At 41.7% G+C, this 25,046-nt stretch overlaps 5 protein-coding genes across 8 annotated transcripts; 1 reads left to right on the plus strand and 4 right to left on the minus strand.

Moving 5' to 3' along the window:
• Nucleotides 1–138: 138 nt before the first annotated feature.
• Nucleotides 139–12,173, minus strand: arm (armadillo). 4 transcript variants are annotated; one of them, XM_015171126.3, is made up of 7 exons: nucleotides 12,030–12,173; nucleotides 9,679–9,738; nucleotides 4,090–5,729; nucleotides 3,738–3,938; nucleotides 3,390–3,662; nucleotides 2,214–2,310; nucleotides 139–603 (listed from the first exon to the last, which is right to left on the minus strand). In XM_015171126.3, exons 2-7 carry the CDS (start codon nucleotides 9,707–9,709, stop codon nucleotides 335–337), a joined length of 2,511 nt encoding a protein of 836 aa, XP_015026612.1. In that variant the 5' UTR covers nucleotides 9,710–9,738; nucleotides 12,030–12,173; the 3' UTR covers nucleotides 139–334. The 4 variants fall into 4 exon arrangements, with proteins under 4 accessions (XP_015026612.1, XP_015026611.1, XP_002055007.1 ...); XM_015171125.3 differs by lacking the exon at nucleotides 12,030–12,173 and adding an exon at nucleotides 11,534–11,687; XM_002054971.4 differs by lacking the exon at nucleotides 12,030–12,173 and adding an exon at nucleotides 10,544–10,760.
• A 97-nt stretch (nucleotides 12,174–12,270) lies between these two features.
• Nucleotides 12,271–13,307, minus strand: Ldaf1 (Lipid droplet assembly factor 1). Its single transcript, XM_002054970.4, has 4 exons — nucleotides 13,156–13,307; nucleotides 12,904–13,054; nucleotides 12,624–12,836; nucleotides 12,271–12,557 (listed from the first exon to the last, which is right to left on the minus strand). The coding sequence occupies exons 1-4, from the start codon at nucleotides 13,162–13,164 to the stop codon at nucleotides 12,346–12,348; spliced, it is 585 nt and encodes a 194-aa protein (XP_002055006.2). The 5' UTR covers nucleotides 13,165–13,307; the 3' UTR covers nucleotides 12,271–12,345.
• A 99-nt stretch (nucleotides 13,308–13,406) lies between these two features.
• On the minus strand, nucleotides 13,407–14,229 carry LOC6631465 (uncharacterized). The gene is made up of 2 exons (XM_002054969.3): nucleotides 14,055–14,229; nucleotides 13,407–13,752 (listed from the first exon to the last, which is right to left on the minus strand). Exons 1-2 carry the CDS (start codon nucleotides 14,227–14,229, stop codon nucleotides 13,469–13,471), a joined length of 459 nt encoding a protein of 152 aa, XP_002055005.1. The 3' UTR covers nucleotides 13,407–13,468.
• A 1,031-nt stretch (nucleotides 14,230–15,260) lies between these two features.
• Nucleotides 15,261–19,510, minus strand: Edem1 (ER degradation-enhancing alpha-mannosidase-like protein 2). Its single transcript, XM_002054968.4, has 3 exons — nucleotides 19,272–19,510; nucleotides 18,076–19,204; nucleotides 15,261–18,005 (listed from the first exon to the last, which is right to left on the minus strand). The coding sequence occupies exons 1-3, from the start codon at nucleotides 19,385–19,387 to the stop codon at nucleotides 16,347–16,349; spliced, it is 2,904 nt and encodes a 967-aa protein (XP_002055004.1). The 5' UTR covers nucleotides 19,388–19,510; the 3' UTR covers nucleotides 15,261–16,346.
• A 181-nt stretch (nucleotides 19,511–19,691) lies between these two features.
• Nucleotides 19,692–24,671, plus strand: SWIP (strumpellin and WASH-interacting protein). The gene is made up of 9 exons (XM_002054967.4): nucleotides 19,692–19,889; nucleotides 19,954–20,480; nucleotides 20,838–21,059; nucleotides 21,136–22,236; nucleotides 22,301–22,571; nucleotides 22,639–22,793; nucleotides 23,419–23,848; nucleotides 23,912–24,120; nucleotides 24,189–24,671. Exons 1-9 carry the CDS (start codon nucleotides 19,871–19,873, stop codon nucleotides 24,645–24,647), a joined length of 3,393 nt encoding a protein of 1,130 aa, XP_002055003.1. The 5' UTR covers nucleotides 19,692–19,870; the 3' UTR covers nucleotides 24,648–24,671.
• The last annotated feature ends 375 nt before the right edge of the window (nucleotides 24,672–25,046 follow it).

Raw genomic sequence — 25,046 nt, forward strand, 5'->3', positions numbered from 1 at the left:
TTCGGTATGTATACACACAAACACATGCAAACATCATTTGATGTTTACATACACACATACATAGAAGGACATACATAATGAGAGCACATTCTATTTTTGGCATTTTACGCTCTTTCCAGTTGCGAGAGCGCAAAGGTATCGTTTTCGAATTTGTATTTATTCTTAATTATGTTAATAAATGTTGAGCTGCCTAGCCTAGTAGCATATGGTTGATGTGGGGGCGATAGTTATCTTAGTATTTATATTGTGTTTGAATGAACAACCAAAGTTGTTATCGTCGTCGTAGTCATCTCGTCTTCTTAATCATAATCATGATCATCCTTGTGATCTGTGCTTAACAGTCGGTATCGTACCAGGCAGCCAAGTTATTGTTGTCATTGGGTGGCGTCGGCATGGCATCCAAATCAAAATTCAAAGCGCCCGCATCAATCTCGCCGACATCCATGTCCATGGAGTAGGGCGATGTGGGTGCCCCGCCGGGTGGTGCAGCGCCACCGGCGCCAGCACCACCGCCTACTGTATTACCAGCAGCGCCAGCACCACCACCTACTGGACTGCTGATTTCGAGACCTTGCATTGAATCTATTGGTAGAGTATCATATCCTGCGGAATGAGAAATTTGATAGAGTTTAATCGCAGGCACAGCCAAAATCTGTCATGTTATCAATTATGTTATTGCGATATATAAATACAATAGAGTACATCAAATTATATAATATATATGTAATATATACGAGCTAAAGCACTCGGATCTAATAGTTTAACTCATATATCCACATGCATATGTACAAGGACACTTTCCAGTGAATGCAGCATTCAATTCTATTAAGCAAAAGTCTATCGAACATTTAAACAGCATGCCAAATCAATGCTTAATTCAACTTAAAACATAATTGTAATTGATAATATATCAAAGTGAAAATAGCCTTTTAATATTTGAAAATAAACAATTAATCAAAGAAAATCAAGAGAACGCTGTTTTTGAGGGCGCCTCAAACTGTATCAAGTTCGATATTTCTCTCTCTGTGTGTGTGTGTGTGTGCGTGTGTTTGTGGGTGTTGTGGATGTACTTGAATTTATATGTGTATAATATACCAGAGTGGGGGTGGGGGTTGCACGCAGCTCTACGAACCGTTACCTCAAACTCTCTATTTGTGTTCTCTAATTAACTGCTTGCTGGCAAGGCAAAAAGGCGAATGGAATGATACATTATAATCCGACTCCAACTTAACATTCGAGTAAAATGTTTTGTTGTGGACTTAACATGCATGTTAAATGGTCTCAGCACTTCGCTGCAGCTCTGTCGAGCTTTCTTTTTTTTTGGCTCAACCACTTATTTTTCCTGTTTGTTGATAATGATTTCAAGTTGATTTACACTGTGGATTTTATTCGATGGCAATTGAAACATTGAACAGACACTTTGAAGTTGGGCTTTTAAATAATGGGCGGGAAGGGGATGTAACTAACTAAACAGACGCAAAGAGAAATGAAGTAAAGTTATACTTGTGGTTTATTATTATTTTTTTTTTATATATATATATTCATATATTTTTACGTAGCACACTTGGCATGCAGAACTGGGTCAATGGGTGGTGCTGATTGGCTTCGGGTGGGTGTGGCGCTGTCCATGGTTGTGGCTATGGCCGGGGCTCGGGTCAGGGAACAGAAATACATACACATGTTATCGAGCATGAGCATAAGAAAAAGAGATTCAAGCCAAGTTCACACGATCGCATTTGAGGGTGTGTATGTGAAATCTATTCAAACTGGTTCATCTGAGCTTGACTTTTGAATCAGTGAAGTGGTAATCGATAGTTGTGTAATTGATGACACTTAACGTAGCTATCGATTATTCAGGACACTTGTTAGGTAATCGATTAGTGACTGATGTGATAATTGTTAAGCTACTAATGATTAACGAAAGTTCACAGAAGGCTCCTGGGGTTGTGTTGGACCGGGGGGGGACTCAATTAACTACGGTGTTAGGTGAGAGGGGGGGGTCTCAGTTTTAGTCATCTGTTGATTTCAGCTTATAGCAAATAATTAGTTTACACACACACACATTCAGACATTGATTATTTGCAACGATATGTGGGGCGGGTTCGGGCCATATTAAAGGTATCTTATTTAAATGGGGTAAGATCTGTGATTGATTAGTGTTGATTGATTGTAGATCCTTAGTGCCGTAGTAGGTGAAAGCAAGCCATACATACCTTGCTGATGGAATGCGCGACCTCCGTGCGAACTGTGCACACTGGGCGGACCTTGTCCGTAAAGGCCCTCATATGCTTCTTCGGGTCCAAGCATATCCTGTGATCGTGAACGTGGTCGTGATCGTGACATGTGTACGTGTTCGTGTTGTCAATTCGATTGTATAGTGTGTGTGTGCGTGTGTGTGTGTGTGTGTGTGTGAGCAAAAAGTGGGTTGATTGGTGTGTGTTTGTGGGTTTTTTTTCGATAGTTTTTTTTTATTTTTTTGGATGGATGGATCAGAAGTGAAAAGTTGTTAGGAAAGAGAAGAGACACACAGACACAGAACACGAGTTTTTGTGTTGCGTATACGTGAGAGAGAGAGAGAGAGAGAAAGGATGATGCACAGTTGCAAGTGTTTGTTGTAGTTGTTGTTGTGCGTGTTGCAAGTGACATCGATTATTGTGTGTGTGCGTGTATGTGTTGTGTATGTTGTGTATGTTGTGTGTGTTGTGTGTGTATGTGTTTGTGTGATAGTCGGTTTGTTCGAATTCGATTTTTTGTTTTTGTTTTTTTTTTTTTTTGCACACAAACAAAACATAATGTAAGAAAAAAAAAGAAACGAAATAAATCAAAATTCAAATTAATTACAAAATCAAAAATTGAACGGTAATTAGTTAACATGTTTAAATAAATAACTAAATAGATAGATATATGTATATAAAGATTATATATGTATGTATATGGGTTGGCAAATCAAGTGGGGCGGGTGGTAATTTACTTTGCTCCTAATGTGATAAAAAGTATGTTTTTTTTTTTTTTTTGTAATTCGAATGTTTCAATTAATTCGAATTTAAATCGTCCATTAGCTACGGCCAAATGCTTGCAATCAAACTCTACTTAAAACTAACATTAAACCAAATGATATTTTTTCGATTTTCGTAATGGAAAACAATCGACAATTCGTTATCGTTGATAATAATAATAATGATGATAATAATATGTGAATAATTTTGTAATATATACATAATTAATATGCTTAGAAAATAGTTTCAGTTATAAATGTATTTGCTACAAATGTTTATGTACAGATTCGTGGATTGTGACTCGAAACAAAACGGGGTTTTTTTTTTTTTAATAGATATGTCATATATACATAGAGGCAAAACATAATGTATATCCTAGTGGCTATTACGCACCTGTAAGTCTGGACCCATGCCCAGGTCAGCGTTGGCCCAGATGTTGTTCTCCTCGCGCAGCAGCGAGTTGGTCAACTCGATGGACAGACGCTTCTTGTAGTCCTGCGGCTTGTCCTCGCTCATGCGGAACAGCACGGCTGCTGCGTAAGTGGCCACGCCCTCGTTGCGAGAATGCAATAAATCGGTGAGTGGCCCGGTGGCGCCCTCCTGTTCAATTATCTCGGCGCCCTCCTTATCGGCGGCCAGCTCACAAAGTACGCCGGCGGCAACTCGCTGCAATACGAATTATTTATTATATATATTAAATCAATTTAATTAAGAAGCAGAAGATGAAGACAATCAACTCACCTGAATGTTCTCGATTTCGTTGAAGAGCAAACGCACAAAGATCGGTATTACCGACTGCTGGCGTATGAGAGCCCGATTGTGCGATTCACGCGCAAGGATATGCAAGGCGCCGACAGTGCCCTCCACAATCTCCTCCATTCGCACGCCGTCGGCATACGCAGACGGCTGCTGCGACCCGGTGGTGGCAATTGACGAACGTTGCTGTAAATCAAGTGGATTACATTTATATATATATACACATATAAACATCACTAATATTTGGCTAGTCTGAGATGACATTGTTGGTTATCATTTATTTATGAATAACCAGCTAATCGAGACGAACCTTCGGCTTAGAATTGAGTCTACTTACGCGTTCTGTATCCTGGAATGCACGCATCAGGAGACGCACCAGATGGTGTATGGCGCCGTGCTCACGCAGCGGCGCATGATTGGCCGGACAGAGGGCCAGATTGCGAATGAGTCCAATGACGGCCTTGATTAGAGGCCAACGCGATGGTGGATGCAATAGCTTGACAATTACGGATAGGCCGTAATTGAGGCGCACCGCATTCTGGGCGAGCTCAGAGTCAACGTGACGCGAGGTTAGGTGACGAAGGGCGCAAACGGCCGGCTCGGTGATCTCCTCGCGATCGCCGGCATTGATGATGGTGCGTACGAGAGCATCGACGCCGCCCACTTGGCAAACGGTCGCCTTGTTGCGCTGATTGTTGCAAGTCAAATTCGAGAGTATGCCGGCGGCACAGGTGACCACATTGACATCCGTTGATCCCAAGACCTGAACGAGCGATTGCAGCAGCGCCTCAAGACCCTCCACCTTGGTGGCCGCATCAGACAGATTGCGCAATGTCCATAGGCAATTCTGGACGAGACGCGGCGACATATTGCCCAAATGCATGGCCAATGCCTGCATGCCGCCGGCATCAACAATTGCTGGCTTATTGCTGGAGCATACCGAGAGCACCTTGAGGACACGCGATGTAGTCCACAAGAGCTTCTCGTAGTCGTATGAGCGCATGATGCGCACCAGCTCATTGGGTCCGCCGGAAGCGAGAATGATAAGCTTGCTCTCCTGATTGCCATAGGCCAGGATCTGCAGGCAATCGGTTACGATGGCCAAAAACTTGACATTGTTGCGTTGAAGCAGCGTCACCATCTTCTGCAGGCCGCCGGCCAGACGCACGGCCATCTTGGAGCCATCCTGGTGCAGCAGTAGATTGTGCAGCGTGGTAATCGCATAGAAGAGCACACTCTCAACGGGCGAGGAGAGAAGCTTCACGAGAGCCGGTATGCCGCCGCTCTTGAATATGGCCAACAGGCCCTGGCGATGATGCGACAAATTGTGAAGCGTGCCGACAGCTGCCTTGGTGCTCTCCAGATCGTTGCTATTGGAGATGGCACGCACGAGAGCGGCCACCATCTGGGGACTGTTCATGATGGCATGGCGCGAGGCCTCCTTTTTGGACAGCTGGTGAACCATCATGGCTGCCTGAGAGACGACCACCTGATCCTCATCGTTCAACAGCTTAATCAGCTCCGGTATGGCGCGTGTGGCCAGTTCGGCATCGTCCTGGTAGTTGATCAAATTGACCACCGCATGCTTTAACATCTGTGATGGCTCCGATAGGCGCTGCACAGCGGTTGGCTGCTGTGGATCAAATTGTGTTGACGGTATCTCGATGCCCTCCTCGAGTGTCTCTGGGAACATGGCGGCACGAACGCGTTGCGAGCGCGTCTGGCTCAGCTGTTGATTCATATCGTCCACCTGATCCTGTGTAAAATTTTGCGGAAACCCGGTGTCCAAATCAAACATTAGCGGATCACCCTCCATCTCCTCATCCTCCTTGCCAGACAGCGACGGCACCTGGGTGACGGCGCCCGAGTGTATGCCGGAATCACCCAAATACGAGTTCTGCTGCCACATCAGTGTCTGCTCCTTGGCTGACACCATTGGCGGCAAATCCGGCGGATTATATTGATTGTTATGGGACACTACGAACAATAAAAACTCCATTGTAATTGCATAATATCTAAATTCTAAATTCTAATATGAAATCTCCAGTCGAGAGTGTCCGACTTGAAGATAATCTCATCTCTGCCCAGACTTAGAACATAAATTAATCCTATTAAGTTTATGAGAATCACATAGAAAGGCGAAATGATAACAAATTTGTAATCGAGCGATTTCCCACCTGGCTACTGATGCCGATGACCAAGAATATGCTTCTGCATGGTTACATCATTTGGATAGATACACGGTACTTATATATACATATACATTTACCAGGAATCGCAAGTTTATTTGTAACATTATACATGCTGGCCTTTCAACAGGGCTGGTCTTGTCCACACACTCTCTCCCCACCCATTCATTCAGTTCGGTTTATAGCGTCCTCTTGCATGTGCCACTTCTTGTCAGCTCAATTTACTTTATGTACACTTAAAAATACTCATCTAAAGACATTTTAGTGGATTTGTATTTCCGTTGTGCAAAATGACAAGTGTACTTCGTAGCTAGGATTAAAGACATGAACTCTAATGGGTTAAAGAGGAAATGGCCCAAAGCCAACGTCTGGCTTCTACTCGTATTTGAAATGCGACACGACACGGCACGACAGAGAAATGACAGCAAAAACAAAAAACATAAGTTGAAACAGCAACTGAAATAGGAACGTGACAGATTGAGCGCTGCAGGACATTTTTTGCATATTATAAAAGCGACGGTTCCTTTACAGAACACATACATATCTATATACTATATTATATACTATATACATATATATATATATATGTATGTATATATCATATGCGAGTATGAGTGTGAAGATGGAACCCATCAGAGTCGTTTGTGTCTCAACGAGCAATCAAAGCTCAAAAACGCACGCTGAAGCGCTGCCAGGGGATGGTCCGCAGCTGCCTCAGTGTGTGGGTCGCAGGGCTGGTAATCGAGCTCCAAATGCGTTGGGCGCTTTGTTAGCCACTTTGCCTTAATTATGCCTGCTCAGCAATTCGCTTTGTTTTTGAATTTGCGCTATTAATGCAACGCAGCAACTGCAACTGCCGACGACGCCGGAGTCCTTGAAGGCGAGCCCTCTATTCATGTTTATTTCCCAGATCGATTAAACGCACTTTGTGCCATATTCTCAGGCGGGAACGAAACGCCCTTAAGCCGATGTTGACGTCGCCTGCCACTGCGGCGCTCGCTCTAATTAAATTTTTGCGCAAAAATCCCAAACGTGTGCCGCCAGTTGAAATAGCAGAACGAGAAAAAAATTTGGATAAGAGCAGCTTACAACGAGCAAGTGTGTGCGAGGGAGACAGCATGTTAAAGAGCAGCAGAGTGAGTGCATGTACGCATACATCAACACGCCCCAAATCAAACAGATTGCAAATGAAGTGGCAGCAGCAGCAGCAGCAACAACAAGAACAAGAACAAGAACAAGAACAAGAACAAGCAGAGCAGCAGTGGGAGAAGCTGTGTTTCAAGCAGAAGCAACAACTGCCGTTACAAAGCGCAATTTGCAGAGGCAGCATAATATGTTGAAGGCACAAAGAACCAAATGAACAAGTTGGCAGGGATGGCCGCACTCAAGCAGAAGGAGATGCATTACAGCTATAAAACAAAAAGTAAAAGAAAGCAGACAAAAGAACATAAACAACAATGGCGACCGATAGATTCCGTTCTTCTGCTTGTTGTTCTTGTTGCTGTTGTTTTTTTTTTTTTTTTTTTTATTTCTGGATAAGTATTGGAGGCAGCCCACAATTTTTTTGAAATCGATTACTTACACTGCGCCTTTGCTCTGCAAATAATCGTTTGTCAATGAGCATTGAAGCGAATTTGTGCTGCAGCTGTAAAACAATAACAGTGATTGGGGCCCCGCCCTGCCCGCGCCCATCACGCTTTGAATCATTTGCACGGACAAAACAGAGCGCAAATGCGAAGGGCCTTCACTTTAATAGTTAAACAAACAGTTTGACCACTTCCGTATAGCTACATCCATATGTAAAAAGTAGAGTATTCACAGCAGAGAATTTAAATGTATAGTTGTGTGTGCTTTTCGAATTATGCGAACTAGTTAAATTGAACCTATTCAATGAGTTGCAAACGAAACTGTTCAGGTTCATGAACGATACGAACTGTTATACATGCATAGATTACGAACATACAGTATGTCAATAAAGTGTTTTTACTAACAAAAAAAAACTAATTTTTTGGGTTTAGTTGAAAATAAATGTACCTAAAAGTGAGAATTTTTTTTCAATTATAATTTATTTCGATTCTATATTTCTCCTAGAACTTAATGGCAAAAAGAATTGTTAAATAACATTACCCAAACATTTTATAAAATTAAAAAACTAAAAACATTCACATTTTATGCTGTCAATAAAGTGTTTTTACAGCTACGGTAAATTGTTTTGCCGTTCTCTTTTGGGTGATCCCGTTAGATTTGGGCCCATGCGTTTTGGCTTCTCTTGTGTCTTCGACTTTTCTTGTCATTTTCTATTGCAATTTATAACGTTTTGCTTTAATTTTATGAAAAATAAAATGCCAGGAAAAAGAACAACTTTTGAAGTCGCTCAGCTGGTGTATTATAACCATCAGATGGGACGTCAAGTCTCGGAACTGGCTGATATGTTTAATTTATCAAAAGCAACGATATACAACATATTAAACAGAGCCAATAAGGAAGATAGGCTAGAGGCAAAGCCAGTATGTGGTCGACCCTGCAAAATTTCTGACAGAGATAAGCGAAAAATTCTGAGAAAAATTGAGAAAAATCCACAAATTTCGCTTAGGGATATTGCTCAGGAGTTCAAGGAAGAAAGTGGTGTTGATGTGTCACATGAAACTGTCCGAAAATTACTGAATTCCAATGACTACACATCACGAGTTGCCAGGAAAAAACCTCTACTATCGGCGGCGAATATTTTGAAGCGGCTATCGTTCGCTCAAGTCCATGTAAATAGTTCGAACGATTTTTGGAGTAACGTCATATTCTGTGACGAAAGCAAGATGATGCTATTCTACAACGATGGGCCATCCAGAGTCTGGAGAAAGCCACTAACAGCGTTGGAAAACCGCAATATTATTCCAACCGTTAAATTCGGAAAACTATCAGTGATGGTGTGGGGGTGTATTTCGAGCAAGGGTGTAGGAGATTTGACCTTCATTGAGAATACCATGGATGCTAGACAATATCTGAGCATTTTACAGACACATCTCGTCAGTAGTGCACAGAAATTTGGATTCTATGAGGACAATAAGCCAATTTTTAAATTTTACCAGGACAATGACCCGAAGCATAAAGCTCATATGGTAAGAGTTTGGCTGTTGTACAACTGTGGAAAGGTGTTAGACACTCCACCACAAAGTCCAGATATGAATCCAATAGAAAATGTGTGGTCATATTTGAAAAAAAAAGTCGCAAAGCGGAGTCCAAAATCAAAAACTGATTTAAAAGCTGCTGTACTGGAAGAATGGCAGAAGATTCCAGAAACATACATACAAAACCTTATTGTTTCAATGAAACGGCGATTGCAGGCTGTATGTGACGCTAATGGCAGCCACACAAAGTATTAAAAAAAAATATTCCTGTTTTTTTAACATTGTTATTTAGTAATAAAGTTTCGTGTAAAAACACTTTATTGACAGCATAAAATTTGAATGTTTTTAGTTTTTTAATTTTATAAAATGTTTGGGTAATGTTATTTAACAATTCTTTTTGCCATTAAGTTCTAGGAAAAATATAGAATCGAAATAAATTAGAATTGAAAAAAAATTCTCACTTTTAGGTACATTTATTTTCAACTAAACCCAAAAAATTAGTTTTTTTTCGTTAGTCAAAACACTTTATTGACATACTGTATTTTAATGTATTTAAATTAATGACTAAATTGATTTATTATTTTGAACAACTCTACCAACATATTGAGGACTTACTTGTACGGTTCTGGGCTGGCATGTAACTCATCTTGGTGATTTAGGCGATTTACACCACACCTAAAAAGACAAAAAATGTACATATTATATTATTAGATATACTTAACGATGCATTAACAAATAAAAAACTTTAATACAAAACACCCAAATGTCTGTAACAGTACGCGGTTTCAGTTTTGTATGTTTTCAAGCGTTTAAAAACTTTAGAAAAGTATAGAAACCGCGTGTAGAAGATATAAATTGTTTGCAATAAATACGATTCTGTACTTTTCTGTTTCGGCCCGTAAATCTCCAGTCTGACCGGCTTGCTACCTGCTGATGATCATCATCATTTGTGTACATATGTGTGTAAGCTATGCTACATACATATTAATATGCTTAATCGTCTCTGTGGCAGAGCTTTCATTCACAGTTCCAGAAAACATAACTAGTTGTTTATGTAGACATAGGTATGTATGTGTTTGTCAATGTACACTAACACTGCCACACTATTCAGTTAAAAACTTAACGTAAGAGCTGCTGAGTCAAATTTGAGAAGAAAACGTGAGATGAGACACTAACTCCCTCAACTCACTTATACTCTCTCACAAAAGCAGGTAACACGAGTATCGTTGCTCACCCGTATTGTATCAACTATATGTGTGTATACATATACACACGCATGCAGACACACACACACACACTCATACATATGTATGTATTTACGAACAAACATGTATTTCCGTTTCGAGACGTTGCGGTGCAAACAAAATATGCTAAGGTGCATACTTAAGATGGTATGTATGTACGTATGTATGCATGCATGTACGCACGTATGTATGCGTGTATGCATGTAGGGCAACCAAAGTAGTTTTTGATAGATTACCTGCAAAGCGAAGAGCAAAGCTAAAAACCTGACGTAATTTAAATCACGCAAGTAACTTGAACAGACTTTAATTAACTTCAACTTCTTATTTTCTTTTAATCATGCACAGAGAAAAAAATATTAAAAAAAAAAATTATTCGTAGTTTTCTTTTCACTGTTTTGCTTTTTCTTTTTGCTTGTGGCAAGCCTTGTACTGGTTCTTGGCAACGCAGCGAACGACCAGCACCGAACGAAACAGACAAGTGACTGGAAAACGGTGAGAACGACGCCGTAGCGGCCGCGGTGCACGAACATACATACACACATTGTGCAGCGAGAGTGAGCGAGAAGTATCGGGAAAGAGAGAGAGAGAGAGCATGTGTGTAAATAAGTACACAAGAGACAAACTCCAATGCAGCTTAACAGTGTTGCCATATGCTGCGATACTAAATGGTAATAAAGTGATCATTTTTCATGGAAATGGATTCCCGCTTTGGGTTTTTCTATTACTTTCAGCAATTTTAATAGACATATGTATGTACATACATACATCTCACTGGGAAAGTGCACTAGCACACCAATTTCTGCATACTTTGCTGTATATATATATATGTACATAAGTATGTTTTATGCTGCGCAGAAAACTGCCAGCTCCCTGCCAGCACACATACATATGTATGTCATACATACAACATAAATATATATAGATTTCTTCATTCAATCGAGTATTTATGAATTAATAATAAATAATGAATGCATAACTCGCTGGCGTTGTTTATGTTTATAACTATTTAAACATAGAGAACGCATACAAACATACATTTGCAACTAACAGTTTTTATGGTTGTATGTGTGAATCTACCACTCCCCCGCTGGTGGCTTGATTCCCATAAACGAAGGCAGCTTTCTTACGTTTCTTTTTACACTAGTTTTTTTTCCAACATAAAGCTTCTTTATTTTCGAAGGAAAATCGAAGTTTTGGATACAAATTATTCAACTTCAATAACTTACCGCGTTAATAAGAATTTAAACTGCTTTAAAGCAGGCTTTATTTATTTTCTAGCACTGAAATACACGAAAATTACAAAATATTTTCCAGCAAAAACTAAGTATGTGTGTATATGGCAAAGACCTGCAATACTTTGAACGATACTATCGGACGATTGATTTAGTTATCGCAAAACTTTTACTCAGAATCGATTATTAAATGAATGTACTCGATAGAAACATATGTATATATTTAAAGTATATTTAAATTTAGTTTTTGTAAATTTTTATTTTGACAACGACCTATTCAGGGCTGTGCAAATACTTAGTTATGTTAGTATATTTATAATTTTTTTTTACTAAGAGGAACACTTGCTAATAGCAAACATTGCAGCCTATATATATGTACGCATATATGTTTGTATGTCATGTGCATGTCAACAAGCAGCATACTTACAAGTGAATAATTTATAGATTACACGTCACACAAATATGTTATAGTTGTATATGGATTACTCACCACGTCAATTATAATAAAGTCTGCTGACAAGCAGGGTTTATAAAAAAGTCTGCATACACCTCACAATAAAAGTCTTAACACAAGTTTCTTACAGACACAAACACTACTTGTATATGCTAGGGATGGTTCCCATAAAACTATCGATGTCGACCATCAACAATATGAATATCGACAAATCGAACAGTGGGCAAATCAAAATGACGTTGATGAACAGTAGGAATATTTCTTTGGCAAAAAAAAATCATATTACAGTCTTTTTATTACTGGGAATTCGACATATTTTCTCTTTGGAAGCTAACTTAGGTTAATGATCCGCTTAAGTTGTATTTTGGGTGGATTCGTTTGCATTTGCTGTACTCATATTTGCCTTTAAAAACTTTATGAACGCATCTCGATGACGTTCCATCCCAAAGAATAGATAGAACTGCGAAAATCCGAAATATGCAATAATAGCAAACACAGCCACTGCAATAGCCAAACTGCTTATGCATGCCAGAAATATCATGAGGATGACAGTCAGCAATGTGCCTGTAATTGTAACGAAATGATATTATTTGCTTCTAAACAATTGCCAAGTTATTATCTATCAAATACCTTCCAGTACAAGAATACCAGTAAAAGTGATTGCCAAGGTTATAATGCCAAAGCCAAAAATTATAATCAAAGGTAATAGGAACACAAAACTGGCGGCCAGCAAACAGATGGCAATGTCTGGATGTTGGACACACCAGGAAGCCGCAGCTTCAAACAGCTCATTTCCGCCCAGCTCGCACATTATGAAGTAGGCGATGCGGCGTCCCTGCAGCCCTGCATCGATTTAATAAAGAAGGATTAGGTTTATACACACATAAGGCCATCTAAATGTTTTGCTTACACAGTTTTTGCAGGGCTTGGAATATGCCATCTAACAGTTGTTCCAGATTGAGAGAGGGCGAGCCCTTGTTGATGTCTTCCTTAGGATTAGTTTGGGCGCTGGCGTGCGAGTCCGTGGCTCTGTCACGGGACGCGGATGTCTTTGTTTGTGTCTGTTAATGAAATAATATATTGAAATCAACGATAATGAAGAGAATTGAAAAACATGAACTTCGATTGTTCCATTTCATTCGACTGTTATTTTCATGCCTACCATATTCATGCGGTGTGGCGTACTGTGTTTATAAATCTTTAGTCGCACTTATGTCCATTTTATAATTTATATATTTTAACAAACAATTCTGGCAAGAACAGCATAAAAAGTAAACATTTGCAAAGTGAGCTGCCAACTTGTTGCAAGTTGCAGCGTTGCCAGCATTTGAATTTTTTAATTGTGGAAATGTGCAATAAAGTGCTATAATTATTAGACCTGGTCAATGTACAACAAAACACGTTCATTAGACAATTATTTGCAAGTAAATTGCAGTTTTATTTGTACATGGTACATATTGCTAAGTGTACACATTTTAATGTAGTATGAATTGTAAACCATTGTACGGCGGCCGTTCAGTAATTCGCCCTGCTATAATTTGTTCGCCGTGTATAGTCATACGGCAGCGCCGCTTTGGTGCATGTAAACAATTTAAATAGGTGGCAGCCTCTCGGCACTGTAGCGGTATCCAGCCATACATCTGTGATTCCAGTAACGGATAATCCGGTGGCGAATTGAACAGCCGGTGACGTTGCGCCTGCGCCTTTGAAATCGAATGCTGCTCGTATTTGGCGTAAAATTTGGAAGTGATTGGATATACTGTAAGAGCAATAAATAAACACAAAACCTCTAAGCATATATGAAGTAATGGTTAAAAAAAAAAAAAACAAAAACAAAAAAAGAACCAGAAACGGAACCGATTTTGAAGTCTTGCTCGGCAACGGATGAGAAAGAGAAAGCAAGAGTTTTTATACTCTTTTATTTGAATGAAAACGCATTCTATTTGTATTTTTGTACGTTCTCTCATTCTCATTCGTCTGACCGAAGCAGACAAACTGATACGATCAAACGTAACGGTAGTTTCTAAATGAACTGGGACACACACACACATGCACACATACCTTTGCTTGGGGGCCCAAACACATCAGAGATGCGTATGTGTTGATTGGACTTGCTAATTAACTCCTTTTCGAATGCGTAGGGCATTGGACGTGGATCACCTTCGAAGTGATCGTTCTTCTGGCCATCGCCATCCTCGTCGGCGTCCCCTTTCGCCAGTGCTGCATTTGGCTTCATGCCGCTTGGCCAGGACAACGTCTGTGGCGCGTAGCGTGCCGGCTACGTCTGATTGGGATTTGTGCTACAAGGACGCCTACCTGTCTTTTCATTTATAAAACTTGAACTCATTAAACTTTTGCCATTGCTATTATTGTTGTTCTTTGTACTTGCTTCTGTTATTACTGCACCCCATGACAGCCAATTTCGCCATTGTACACACGCACCCACACACACACACATATACATGTTTGCACACTTACACTCATACACAAGCAAACGCATACAAATGGCAGCCGGCAACAGCGGCGTGACCTACATAAACACACACACACACACACACAGGTACAGAAACGCCAACGTCACCAGCCGCGTTACCATTTATTATTTGCAACGGGGACAAAGCTGATCATCATCATCATCATCGTAATTATCATTAGCGTTATCCGTGACTGCAAAAAGTTTTCCCTTTCGCTTATTTCACGTCATTTGTGTCGTTACGTTTCCGCAAGTAAAACCGAACCGAACCCTTGAAGTATGCAGCAATTTCCGAAAATAAAAACATTGGAACAAGTGAAAGTGTTCCAGTGGAGCGTGCCCGACTATATGTTATCCTGTAGCCTGACATACGCGCGTCTCAATCTACAGGTCATCTTATTGATGGAGCATTTACTTTTAAGCTAAACAGAAAGAGAGAGAGAGAGCGAGATGGATGCATTTACTTTTAAGCTAAACAGAAAGAAAGAGAGAGAAAGAGAGAAAGCGAGATAGTGGCCAGCTGATGACACTTAATTGGCAGCAAGATTGTATTAATAACACAATATCTTTAAAATATTTCATTTATATTTAAAGCCAGGTTAAGTTAAACAAAAGAGTACGCTATGAAAATCACATAGAAGGGCGCTTTGTAGAATACATTAAGTGTGGGGATAAGATAAAAGAATATATGAGCGCTTCCAGTAAGCTAAACGACTTTAGTTAATCTAATATGTTTACTAGTTTTACAATTATATTCCACTCAAAGCGTTTAAAATATTTTACAAGTTTTTATTGTATTGTTGTCCACGTGTACATTTCAATATAAATATAATAAAATAACATTTATAGTCCTATCTTAATTAAAGAAAAGAAAAAAGTAAGTTTTGCTACATTTCTATGAATTTCAACTTTCCTTGAGTCCATGAAAATCGCATAGAAGGGCGATATTTAAATAATGCGTTTGCCGCGTAAAGGAGACTTATGTGAATTTGGTCAGCGAGAAGAGTAGCGAGAAATATTCAAGTTTGTTGCTCGACCAACTTAGCTTATCGCTCAGCACACGAATAGTTCACCTTCTGCTTTCAGATGACCTTTCGTACAGGGTATAATAAATGCGATTGCGTGCCGCCGCAGCTGAAGCTGAAACGGAATCAGTAGCCGCGGCCACGAGGAGCTGGCGCAGGCCGTTTCGATTGAATTGTGCAATCCTTTGTATTCTCGTATCGCTCGCAATAATCGCAAGCATTAAATACACCAATTTAATCAGGCAGAAAGTCAACAGTCAATCAAATTAATTACAACCCAAAAAAAAAATAAATAAAAACAAACAACACGCACACAGACCAAAGAAACCAATACACACAAATACACACGCATGCTGACAACCACACACACACACACACACACGGACTACACACACACACACACACGGACTACACACACACACGGACTACACACACACACACGGACTACACACACACACGGACTACACACACACACGGACTACACACACGACACACACACGGACTACACACACACACACGGACTACACACACACACGGACTACACACACACTGACTACACACACACACGGACTACACACACACACGGACTACACACACACACGGACCACACACACACACGGACTACACACACGCACGAAGAAGCACGCACACTTGAAAATCTATCGCTGTGTTGAGTATAGTGGCATTTACATAAGTGTTAATAAATTACATAATCGCATAAACAAATTGATTTGTTGGCAACCACACAACAATTGCGAATCCGCCTAAGCTTATATACTATGCATATATATATATATATATATATATATATATGTATATATATCTAAATATCTACAGATCAGTCATGCGGCCAGCTCAGATCGCCTCCGGATAGTGTTCACGATAGGCGAACGCCTCAATGTACTCCGGGCGGCGACAGCTGAACAGCTCATAGGACAATTGCTTGTGGGCATGTTTTTCGAGAGATTGGCGCGTCTTCTCCAGGAGCACGTCCTCATCAAATTTGATCCGTTGCACGGTTGTTTTGCGCAAAATGTTTTGCACCAGCTGTGACCAAACGGAACCCTCATCCGGCTGCTGCTGCGTCGGCGGCGCCGGCGGCTGCTGCTGCTGCGTCGGCGGCTGCTGTTGTTTCTGTGCCGTTGACAAGTCTGGTGTTGCGGTGGGCGGGGAGCTAATTGCCAGCGGCTGCATCGGTGCCGGCACCGACGTCGTCGTTTCAGTCTTGGGCGCATTCAGATCCTGCATGATCGTCTGCAGCCGATCGACCGTCTCGGACATGCGCTTGCGAAAGTCCACAATGCGCCGCGTATATTTGAAGAGTTCCCGCTGCTCGGCCGGCTGCAGCTCGACCACGTGCAGGGTGCCCAATTCGTCGGCATTGAGCAGCGGCTGAAAGTGCAGAGTTTGCGCCTCATTGGTGCCCATTAGATAGACACGATGCACAAACTGCTGCATGGCCGTTGTGTTCATCATGGCCAGCTCGTAGTCCAGCCGCGCCGCGTTTATGGCATTGCGTATCAGCTCCACGTCGCTATCGTTGGCCTGGCGACTGAGTGTACCATTGTAGGAGAACTGCGGCTGCAGCTGCTCGAAATGATCGAGCGTGTCCAGTATATTGGATAAATAGTTGCGCATCATATCGCTGTCGGGCTGTATGTTGAGCAGGCCCAAGCGCCGGATTAGTCGTATGTTGACCGCATACTGTTGTTCCAGCTCGAAGAGCTGCCACAGCGAGCGCATCCGGCTCTCGTACTCCTTTTGGGCGGCAACGCCCAGCACGCTGCTAATGTTGCCATCGAAAAGCTGTAAGCCACGGATGAAGGCCACGTCCATTGTGTAGTTGCCCATAAAGTTGAGCACATAGCTGAGCGTGTCCTCGGCATTGGCGAAATGCTCGCGACGCTGCCCAAAGAACACATCTAGATCGCTGACGGTCAGCTGATTGCGTGCCACCATGCTGGTCTGTTCTGTTCGATTGTATTCGCGCTCCTCGCGTATGCGCTCGAAATTGCTAACCAGGACATCCGCCGCTGGCTGCTGGAACTCATCGAACACCTCAATGTCCACGGCCATGGTTGCGCTGGGCCGGTCATGGCTATTTTGTGAGCTGCCCGGCTCGTGAGACGACTCAAAGTTGGCGTCACCTTTGCTCGGCTGACACTGCGGCTTCCATTTCGCCTGCTTGGCCACACGCTGTTTGCTGGTGCGCTCGAAGAGCGCCCTGGACGTAAAGCTGGGCAGGTCAAGCATCGTGAAGATGTCTTCTTTGTAATTGTGGCAACAGTGCAGAGCCGACATATCCATGGGATGTGCCTCGGTATTGAAGATATAGGCGCCTGCCTGCACCACGCACACGTTCTCCTCGCTGTCCAGCAGCTCGCCATGTCTGTCTTCGCCATCGTTGTGCAGAAAGTTATCCTCATCGAACAACAGATATAGATATTTGGTCGTCTCGGCCAGAAAGAATGACTCCATGCGATTCTCCTTCTCGTGGGTCACCACATTGCGTATCTGTTGGGTATGGCAAGAATGAGTTAATCTCTGGAAAGCCTTAATCTCAATTAAAGCAAGCATTACTCACCGTCGCATAGCCGCACTTGGTTTTGGCACTGAACTCAATGGTCTCCAGCATATGTTCGCCAAGCTCGAGCAGATATTGGTTTTTGGTTGCCCGATAGAGGTACATGGCCGACTCGATGAGCTCCGGGCGCAGTGGATAGACCTCACGATTGGGTGACGCTTCGCCGGCTGGAATGTTAAAGAATTCGGGCAGAAAGCCATATTTCTTCCACACGCTTATGTAGCGTGTCATGGTGCGCATGGCGGGTTCCGTGTCGCCCACAATGCTCAGTATGCCTGGCCAGAAGGACTCGAGCGATTGGAAGACGGGCAGCGTCACATGACCCTTGTTCATGCCCACCCAGACATACCAGTCATCCTTGCGCATATACTTGTCAATGGGCGCACGCGCCTCGGCAAACAGCTCCAACAGTTCCGGGCGGTTAAGTAAGATGGCGCCCTTGACCAGATACTCAAACAAGGAATCGACGCCGGCGCCAATACCCGAGTCCAGTGCCGTCCAGCGTCCGCTCTGCACATCAATGTGATTACCAAATAGACCAATTGAGGATCGACGCTCCCAGAGCGCATAAATGGCCTGCAGCGCCACCTCTTCGTATATGCTCTTCCCAGTGAGCCGGCTGAGCGTGCCAAACTCAACCAGAAAGGTGCCCACACCTGCCGTGCATGTGATTGATGTCTCTCCGCTGGGCACACCGTAGCGCAGGTTGACGGTGCCATATGGCATGCCCGTGTTCGTATCAAAGGCTGGCAACAGTCGCCGGGCCACATCCTCGGCCATACGCAAAAGCGGCCCACTGCATGGCCAGCCGGGCTCCACATCGACGCCGGCGCGACGCGATAGCAGATGCGCCGAGAGCAGCCCGCCAACAATGCGTATATTCGTCTCGAACACCGACACATTGATGTCCCTATTGAAGTTCATCTTCTCAATGAGAAGCGTATGCACGCGACGAAACTCCGAGAAATTGCCCATGGTCGCCAGTGTGTCCAGTGCATCGATCAGCGTCAGCGAATAGCTGCCCCACGTATCGTGGCCATCGCAAGTGAGCGGGCGCAGCTCGTCATAGTTGGCGGCGTATTTAAGATAGCCATCGTAGGCGTGCTGAAACATGCGGCGTACATCCTCACTGAATCGTCATAAGGATTAACATTATTGCCGATGCCGCATTTATAAATATTGAGCGCAAATCTTACCGCAGCTCCAATTTGCGTGTACGTGAGTAGTGCTTTTGCCCGACTACCAGCTGGCCCAGGCTGAGTAGAGTACACAGGGTGCCGATGATGTACAGGCTTTTACAAACTTTTTGCATATTTCAACAGCTTGTTGCGTTCAGTCCATGCGTTCCTAATTAAATTACGAGCATTGTTAAGTCCACATAGCCAGCAGAAGCAACGAGTGCGAATTGCGGTTCTGGCTACGTAGACGCAAAACAAAAATCAGCTGTTGCCGCGACAGATTCCATTGAAAAATATATCGATGAATGAACACAGAGCATAACGATATTTCGATAACAATTCGAATGCACGAGCTCCACAAAACTGATTACTGCTTGGCATTAAAATTTATGCTCATTTACTTACTATTTTGCTTCAACTTCATATTTTGAGACTTTTCATAATTAATTATTCCATAGGTTCCATTTATATTTTGAATTAATTCTTGCAAAACGCATAAATCAAGCTGCCAGCCCCAATGTATCGATATCGCTATTGAAACTCGCCCATTTGAAAGATGTCATCGCTTCGATTAATAACAAAGAACCGTCAAAACACTAGCTTTTACCAATTGCACAATGAAACAGAGTTCCTTATGTACGTATTTTGTGCAATAATTTTGCATTGTTACTCTCATGTTTTTGTCCACTGCCGCTTACAGCCATATTCGCCGAAGATATCCTAAAGGATTATGGCACATTTATGGAGCAACATGATGAAAAAATGCAATTGTTACAAAAACAAATGCTCAACAACAACAGTCTCGATGAGATCGGCGGCTGCCAATTGTTAACATCAGTGGCACCGGCTATAGAAATAAATTGCATCGAGTCTCACCTGATAAGCGCCAGTAATTTGAAATTCTCTGAAGCCGAACTGCTGGCCAACAAGCCGCTCACAACTTTGGCCAATTTGTGCAATCAGTGCAACGATTTAAGCAAGTCCGCAGATCAATTGCAGCTGAAATTCCTAAATGCTGGCACTCAAATAGAAAACTTGCAGATCTCGCTAGGGATTAGTCCGAATATGGGACTGGAGCACATACTATGTAAAATGAGTTCAGCAATTGACTTCTTCTGCCAAATATATTTTCTGCTAAAACGCATCATTGTTGTGCTCCAGAATATCTGGACTCAAATCACATCGTACGTGGCCATAGCTGTCGACGTCAATGAGGTGCATCTCTTTGTAAGTATTCAGCAAAAATCATGCTGTCTCTTAATGATGATATATATGTAGCTTATACAAGCATCATTTGTTTAATAGCTCTGCATTTTGTATCCTTCACAACTCCGTTCCCACAAAGTAGACGTATTCTGATTCTGAATGATGAGCTGCTAGCCATGTCCGCCCGTCTGTCTGTTCCCATGCAGGTTTTATTTAGTTCATTTTACGATCCTTAGCAAATCTTGAAATAAATGGTTAAGTCTTGAAATAGATTGAAGAACTCTTTTGTTCCTCAAGATATCTTAACGAAGCTTAACAATTGCAATTTACATTTTGCTGGCTTATCATGTCATACAAACATACTTGCATATGTTCCAGAATGTTTTCGATGCAATGGCTGAACTAATGGAACATATTGTTATTTTCAACGAGCTCACAGAACAGTCGAACCTTTCGAACAAATGGTCCTTCTATAAGAAGTGGCTGCAGACGCTGGCCAAGAACAACGAGATCTTCCAGCATTGCACCAAATTCGAGATCGATGGCCTGGAAACCTCCCTGGATGACATAGAAACTGTGATAACTGGCAATATATTTCGGGTAAGCAAACATCGATTTGTTTAATCCTCAATCAAACTACAATATTATTCATGATCATCATTTTTTGGGTAAATAGATATTTCTGCAGAGCTTGCTGGACACAAAGCGACAGTTGAATCTGAAGGACGCCAATGTTAATTATATTACCCAACATTCCAATGCATACATACGCAAACTGATGAGCTCCATTGAGGTGAATCAAGCGAATGAGTACAAGAACTATGAGGAGCCCAAGCACCTATTGAGGCTTACCGCATTTATTTGTGTGCTCCATAAGCTGGGCATTCTGCTGGATGGCAAACTAATGAAGAATGCCCTGGACACACTGAACCGCTATCAGCGTGTGCCTCTAAGTCGAAATGTTTATTGGTCGCCACATGCATTCATTTGCAAGCATGCCAAGACGCTGGTGAAGGCGCAGGATAAGGTGCAGGATTGCCTGAAGCAATATTACGCCAGCATGGAGAAGATCAATGCCAACGATTTGAGAAACTGTCGCCAGCTGGGCAACCAGATTGCATTGTGGTCCATAAATATGCAACGTGTCTTTGCCGCCGGCACCTTTGGCCAGCTCAAGAGCTTCTCGAAGCTTTTATTGCTGGGTCAGGGCTATGCGGCGCAAGTAAACGGTTTAATTGATAGCCTAATCAAACGACATCTGGCACTGGGGCTGTCCATTAGCAAAGTCACGCTATTTACCATTTGTAAACTTATGCAGTATTTGCAAATATTGCAGAAAACATTTGCAAACAATCAAATCCTGTGCATACGCTTCCTGAGCTCCCTATTGCAGTGGCAAAAGCAGAAAATGCAACATCTGCTGTTGCTAACAAAGAAAAGTATTGTGGACTTGAAGCTGATGCAAAGGAAAATGAACATATTGTACACGCTGAAGCTCTCGGAGAAATCAATTAAAGGCTATCCGACCAAACGGCGTCTGACCATTGTGAATCTGGCCTTAAGCGAATATCTGGGCAAGGATCGCATTCTGCCAGCCGATAAGCAAAAGCTGCTCAAATCGATTGCCTTGCGAGCCAATAATCTGTGTCGTCTGCAACAAAACATGCTGGGCCAGTTGGATGCCACAAATCTGTTAAGCAACTACGATTCCTTGGCGCTATCCGATGCAGCACTCAAGGAGTATGTGCAGCAGCAGCATAATCCATATTTACTGCAAGTAGGTGCTAGACATAGTTAATTAAACACATTCATATTAACATTGGACATTTTCCAAAATTAAGAATATGTTTGCAGCTAGCAACAAGCTGGACAAAAATCTGGCCATCTTCAAGCTCTGCGATGCGGCATATAACGAGGCCAGCACCACACAAAGAATATTAGACTATGAGAAGGAGTTTCTGTGCAATCATTTGGAATTTCTGCTGCGTGTGGAAGCATTGTCACATCTATTCCTAAGCCAAGAGCATCCGTTCACTCAGCCCACCATCGACTACAGGAACTGCATCAAGGTGTCTGCAACTGAAGTGGGCGGCGCTTACAGTATACTAAAAGGTTCAATATTTATGTTTAAATCGTTGGTTATATATATATATGTATATTTACTTTGTCATGTCCGTAGATAACCTTGAGAACTATTTTACTGCAACATTCTACAATTTAACAACTATTGCGCCGCACGATTGGAAATCGTACGAAAAGATGCGTCATTTGGCCTATAAACTATTGCAACTACGACCTGTCGATGACTATTTACCCAATCAGATAATTGATCAGGTAGGCTATCTATGCAATCAGGTCTATATATCAATTTAAGTTGCAAGCCTAGACCATAAAGCTGCTAAGTATAACAATTTAGTTGCAAGCAACCTTTTTTGATATTTAGAAATAATGCAATCAACTATAATTGTTGATTTGTGCAAACAATTAGTTTCAATAGAAATGAAAAAAAAAAAACGTTAGTAATATATTAAATTTATCTATTTGAAATGGGAAAATATATTTTCAAACAAATTCCTGATTTAATAGATGTGAATCTTAGAAAAAACAAAATTGGATTTTGAAATTAGTTTGCATATAAATATAAAAGTATTCTGAGAGATAAATGACAGATGGAAAACTGTATATAAATAAACCAAAGTAAAGGTAACTTTGATGCCAATCATTGGATTTATCCAACCGTATTTGGTAGATGCCAATTTCGGGTAGAGCTCAAATTGAGCCCGCACAACTTGCAATATTTTCAGAAATATTAATATAAAATCTGTGCTTGAAACATCGGACTCGAATTAGGAGTAAGTGTGGGACTAACCCGCATCCATATATATATATATCTCTATATATCTCTGCATATGCATATATAGTTATATACTTAACGGATTAAATGATTTTATTTTAACAGGGCATCGACGTGCTTCAGATAATGCGCAATATCCACACGTTCGCCTCCACGTATGCATACAATATGAATTTGCAGTTGTTTGTGGAAATTCAGAGCCGGAACAAGCATCTCGATATTATCGGTACACGGCACGTGGCGAACTCCGTGCAGACACATGGCACGGGCATTATAAACACAACGGTTAATTTTATTTATCAGTTTTTGCGTCAGAAATTCTATACATTCTCAACGTTTCTGCACGATGAGCACATCAAGTCGCGTCTCCTGAAGGAATATCGTTATCATGCCGAGCAGAAGCATCATAACAAGCCATACCAATCGTATCCCTATGAGCGGGCCGAGAGCTTTATCAAGAAGATACGAAAATTGGGTGTGTCCAGCAATGGGGAAACATATATGGACTTGTTTAGGAAAGTTATAACCCAAGTTGGTCAGTTTATCAAATGTACAAAATAATATCAGATTTCGGACTTAATAATTATCTTCCATTCAGGCAACGCTGTGGGCTATGTCCGTCTACTGCAATCGGGCAGTAAGAATGCAAATTTTCGAAGTCGTTCCTTCATGTCCAGATTTAATAGCAATTTGATGCGCGGCGAGGATAAGGGCTTGGAGTTGACCACCGGAGGTTCCATCAGGGAATACGAAAAAAGTGTTGAGCATCTGAAGGAGTGTTATTCCGACTGCACCAACTACTTTAAGGTATTAACGCATTAACACTTATGGATGGAGACAAAAATAACAAAAAACGAACTTTGTATATTTTGCAGCTATTAATGCAGGGCTTTCAGCCATTTCTATGCAATCCGCACAATCATCATTTGAGAACATTCTTTCTAATAACACCCGCCCTGATTATGAACTACATCGACTACAGAGTCAAGGAGAAGCTGAAAATGTACAAAAAGGATCAATCGAAATGTTCGCTGTTCGAGGATGGCTTCGCCATGGGCCTAGTCTACATTCTGAATATGCTGAATCAGCTGGGCGATTATCATGAGCTCGGCTGGAATCAGACGACCACACAGCAATTGAACGCCGAGCGTCTCAAGCTGAAACACATCCTGTCCACGCAGAACAGGGACCAAAGCCATGCTCCGCCCCCAACTGAAATGGACGAGAAACTACTTCAGACAGTCGCAATTACCGAAAGACACATAAATGCCTATGACCATGAATATAAATTGTTATATGCTACTTTAAGCAGCGCTGAGATATTTTTTCAATAAATCCTTTGTGACAAACATTAAAAAGCAGCATTTTCTTGCCAGAAGTGCCGCCCAGCTGCCATTAAACCTGATCTGGATAAAAGCAGAGCTGAAATTATACAATTCTTATCCAATTCACAGTGGAGAGGGTTGTTTTTTCGAGCTGTGTATACAAATTATATTAGTAATAGAAACGATAGGCCTAACAATTTTTTTTTTTTTTTGGAAATATTTCTTGATAATTAAACAATTGTTGCAAGTAGTTATTTTTTTCCAACTTCAGTTTATTAAGACGAAACAATTCTGACGTTGATAAAAATTGGATCATAAACATTTTTGTTATCCACATACGAGTTGCTAATTATGTGTCCAGTTGGACAACTAGTTAAGGTATTTGGGCACTTTTAATGCAAGTTCTTT

The sequence above is a fragment of the Drosophila virilis genome, chromosome X (genome assembly GCF_030788295.1).
Source record: "Drosophila virilis strain 15010-1051.87 chromosome X, Dvir_AGI_RSII-ME, whole genome shotgun sequence".
Lineage (NCBI taxonomy): Eukaryota > Metazoa > Arthropoda > Insecta > Diptera > Drosophilidae > Drosophila > Drosophila virilis.

Coding starts and splice junctions, on each gene's coding strand:
- arm (XM_015171126.3), bottom strand. CDS start 9,709: ATGAGTTACATGCCAGCCCAGAACCGTACAA. Junction 3,939..4,089: donor CATTCCAGGATACAGAACGC/GTAAGTAGACTC, acceptor CTTGATTTACAG/CAACGTTCGTCAATTGCCAC. Junction 2,311..3,389: donor GCATGGGTCCAGACTTACAG/GTGCGTAATAGC, acceptor TCACGATCACAG/GATATGCTTGGACCCGAAGA.
- Ldaf1 (XM_002054970.4), bottom strand. Junction 12,837..12,903: donor CCAAGCCCTGCAAAAACTGT/GTAAGCAAAACA, acceptor AAATCGATGCAG/GGCTGCAGGGACGCCGCATC. Junction 12,558..12,623: donor TGGTATTCTTGTACTGGAAG/GTATTTGATAGA, acceptor TTACAATTACAG/GCACATTGCTGACTGTCATC.
- LOC6631465 (XM_002054969.3), bottom strand. CDS start 14,229: ATGAAGCCAAATGCAGCACTGGCGAAAGGGGACGCCGACGAGGATGGC. Junction 13,753..14,054: donor GTTTGGGCCCCCAAGCAAAG/GTATGTGTGCAT, acceptor TTGCTCTTACAG/TATATCCAATCACTTCCAAA.
- Edem1 (XM_002054968.4), bottom strand. CDS start 19,387: ATGCAAAAAGTTTGTAAAAGCCTGTACATCATCGGCACCCTGTGTACT. Junction 19,205..19,271: donor ACACGCAAATTGGAGCTGCG/GTAAGATTTGCG, acceptor ATGACGATTCAG/TGAGGATGTACGCCGCATGT. Junction 18,006..18,075: donor CCAAGTGCGGCTATGCGACG/GTGAGTAATGCT, acceptor CATACCCAACAG/ATACGCAATGTGGTGACCCA.
- SWIP (XM_002054967.4), top strand. Junction 21,060..21,135: donor TAACTGGCAATATATTTCGG/GTAAGCAAACAT, acceptor TTGGGTAAATAG/ATATTTCTGCAGAGCTTGCT. Junction 23,849..23,911: donor GAAAGTTATAACCCAAGTTG/GTCAGTTTATCA, acceptor TCTTCCATTCAG/GCAACGCTGTGGGCTATGTC.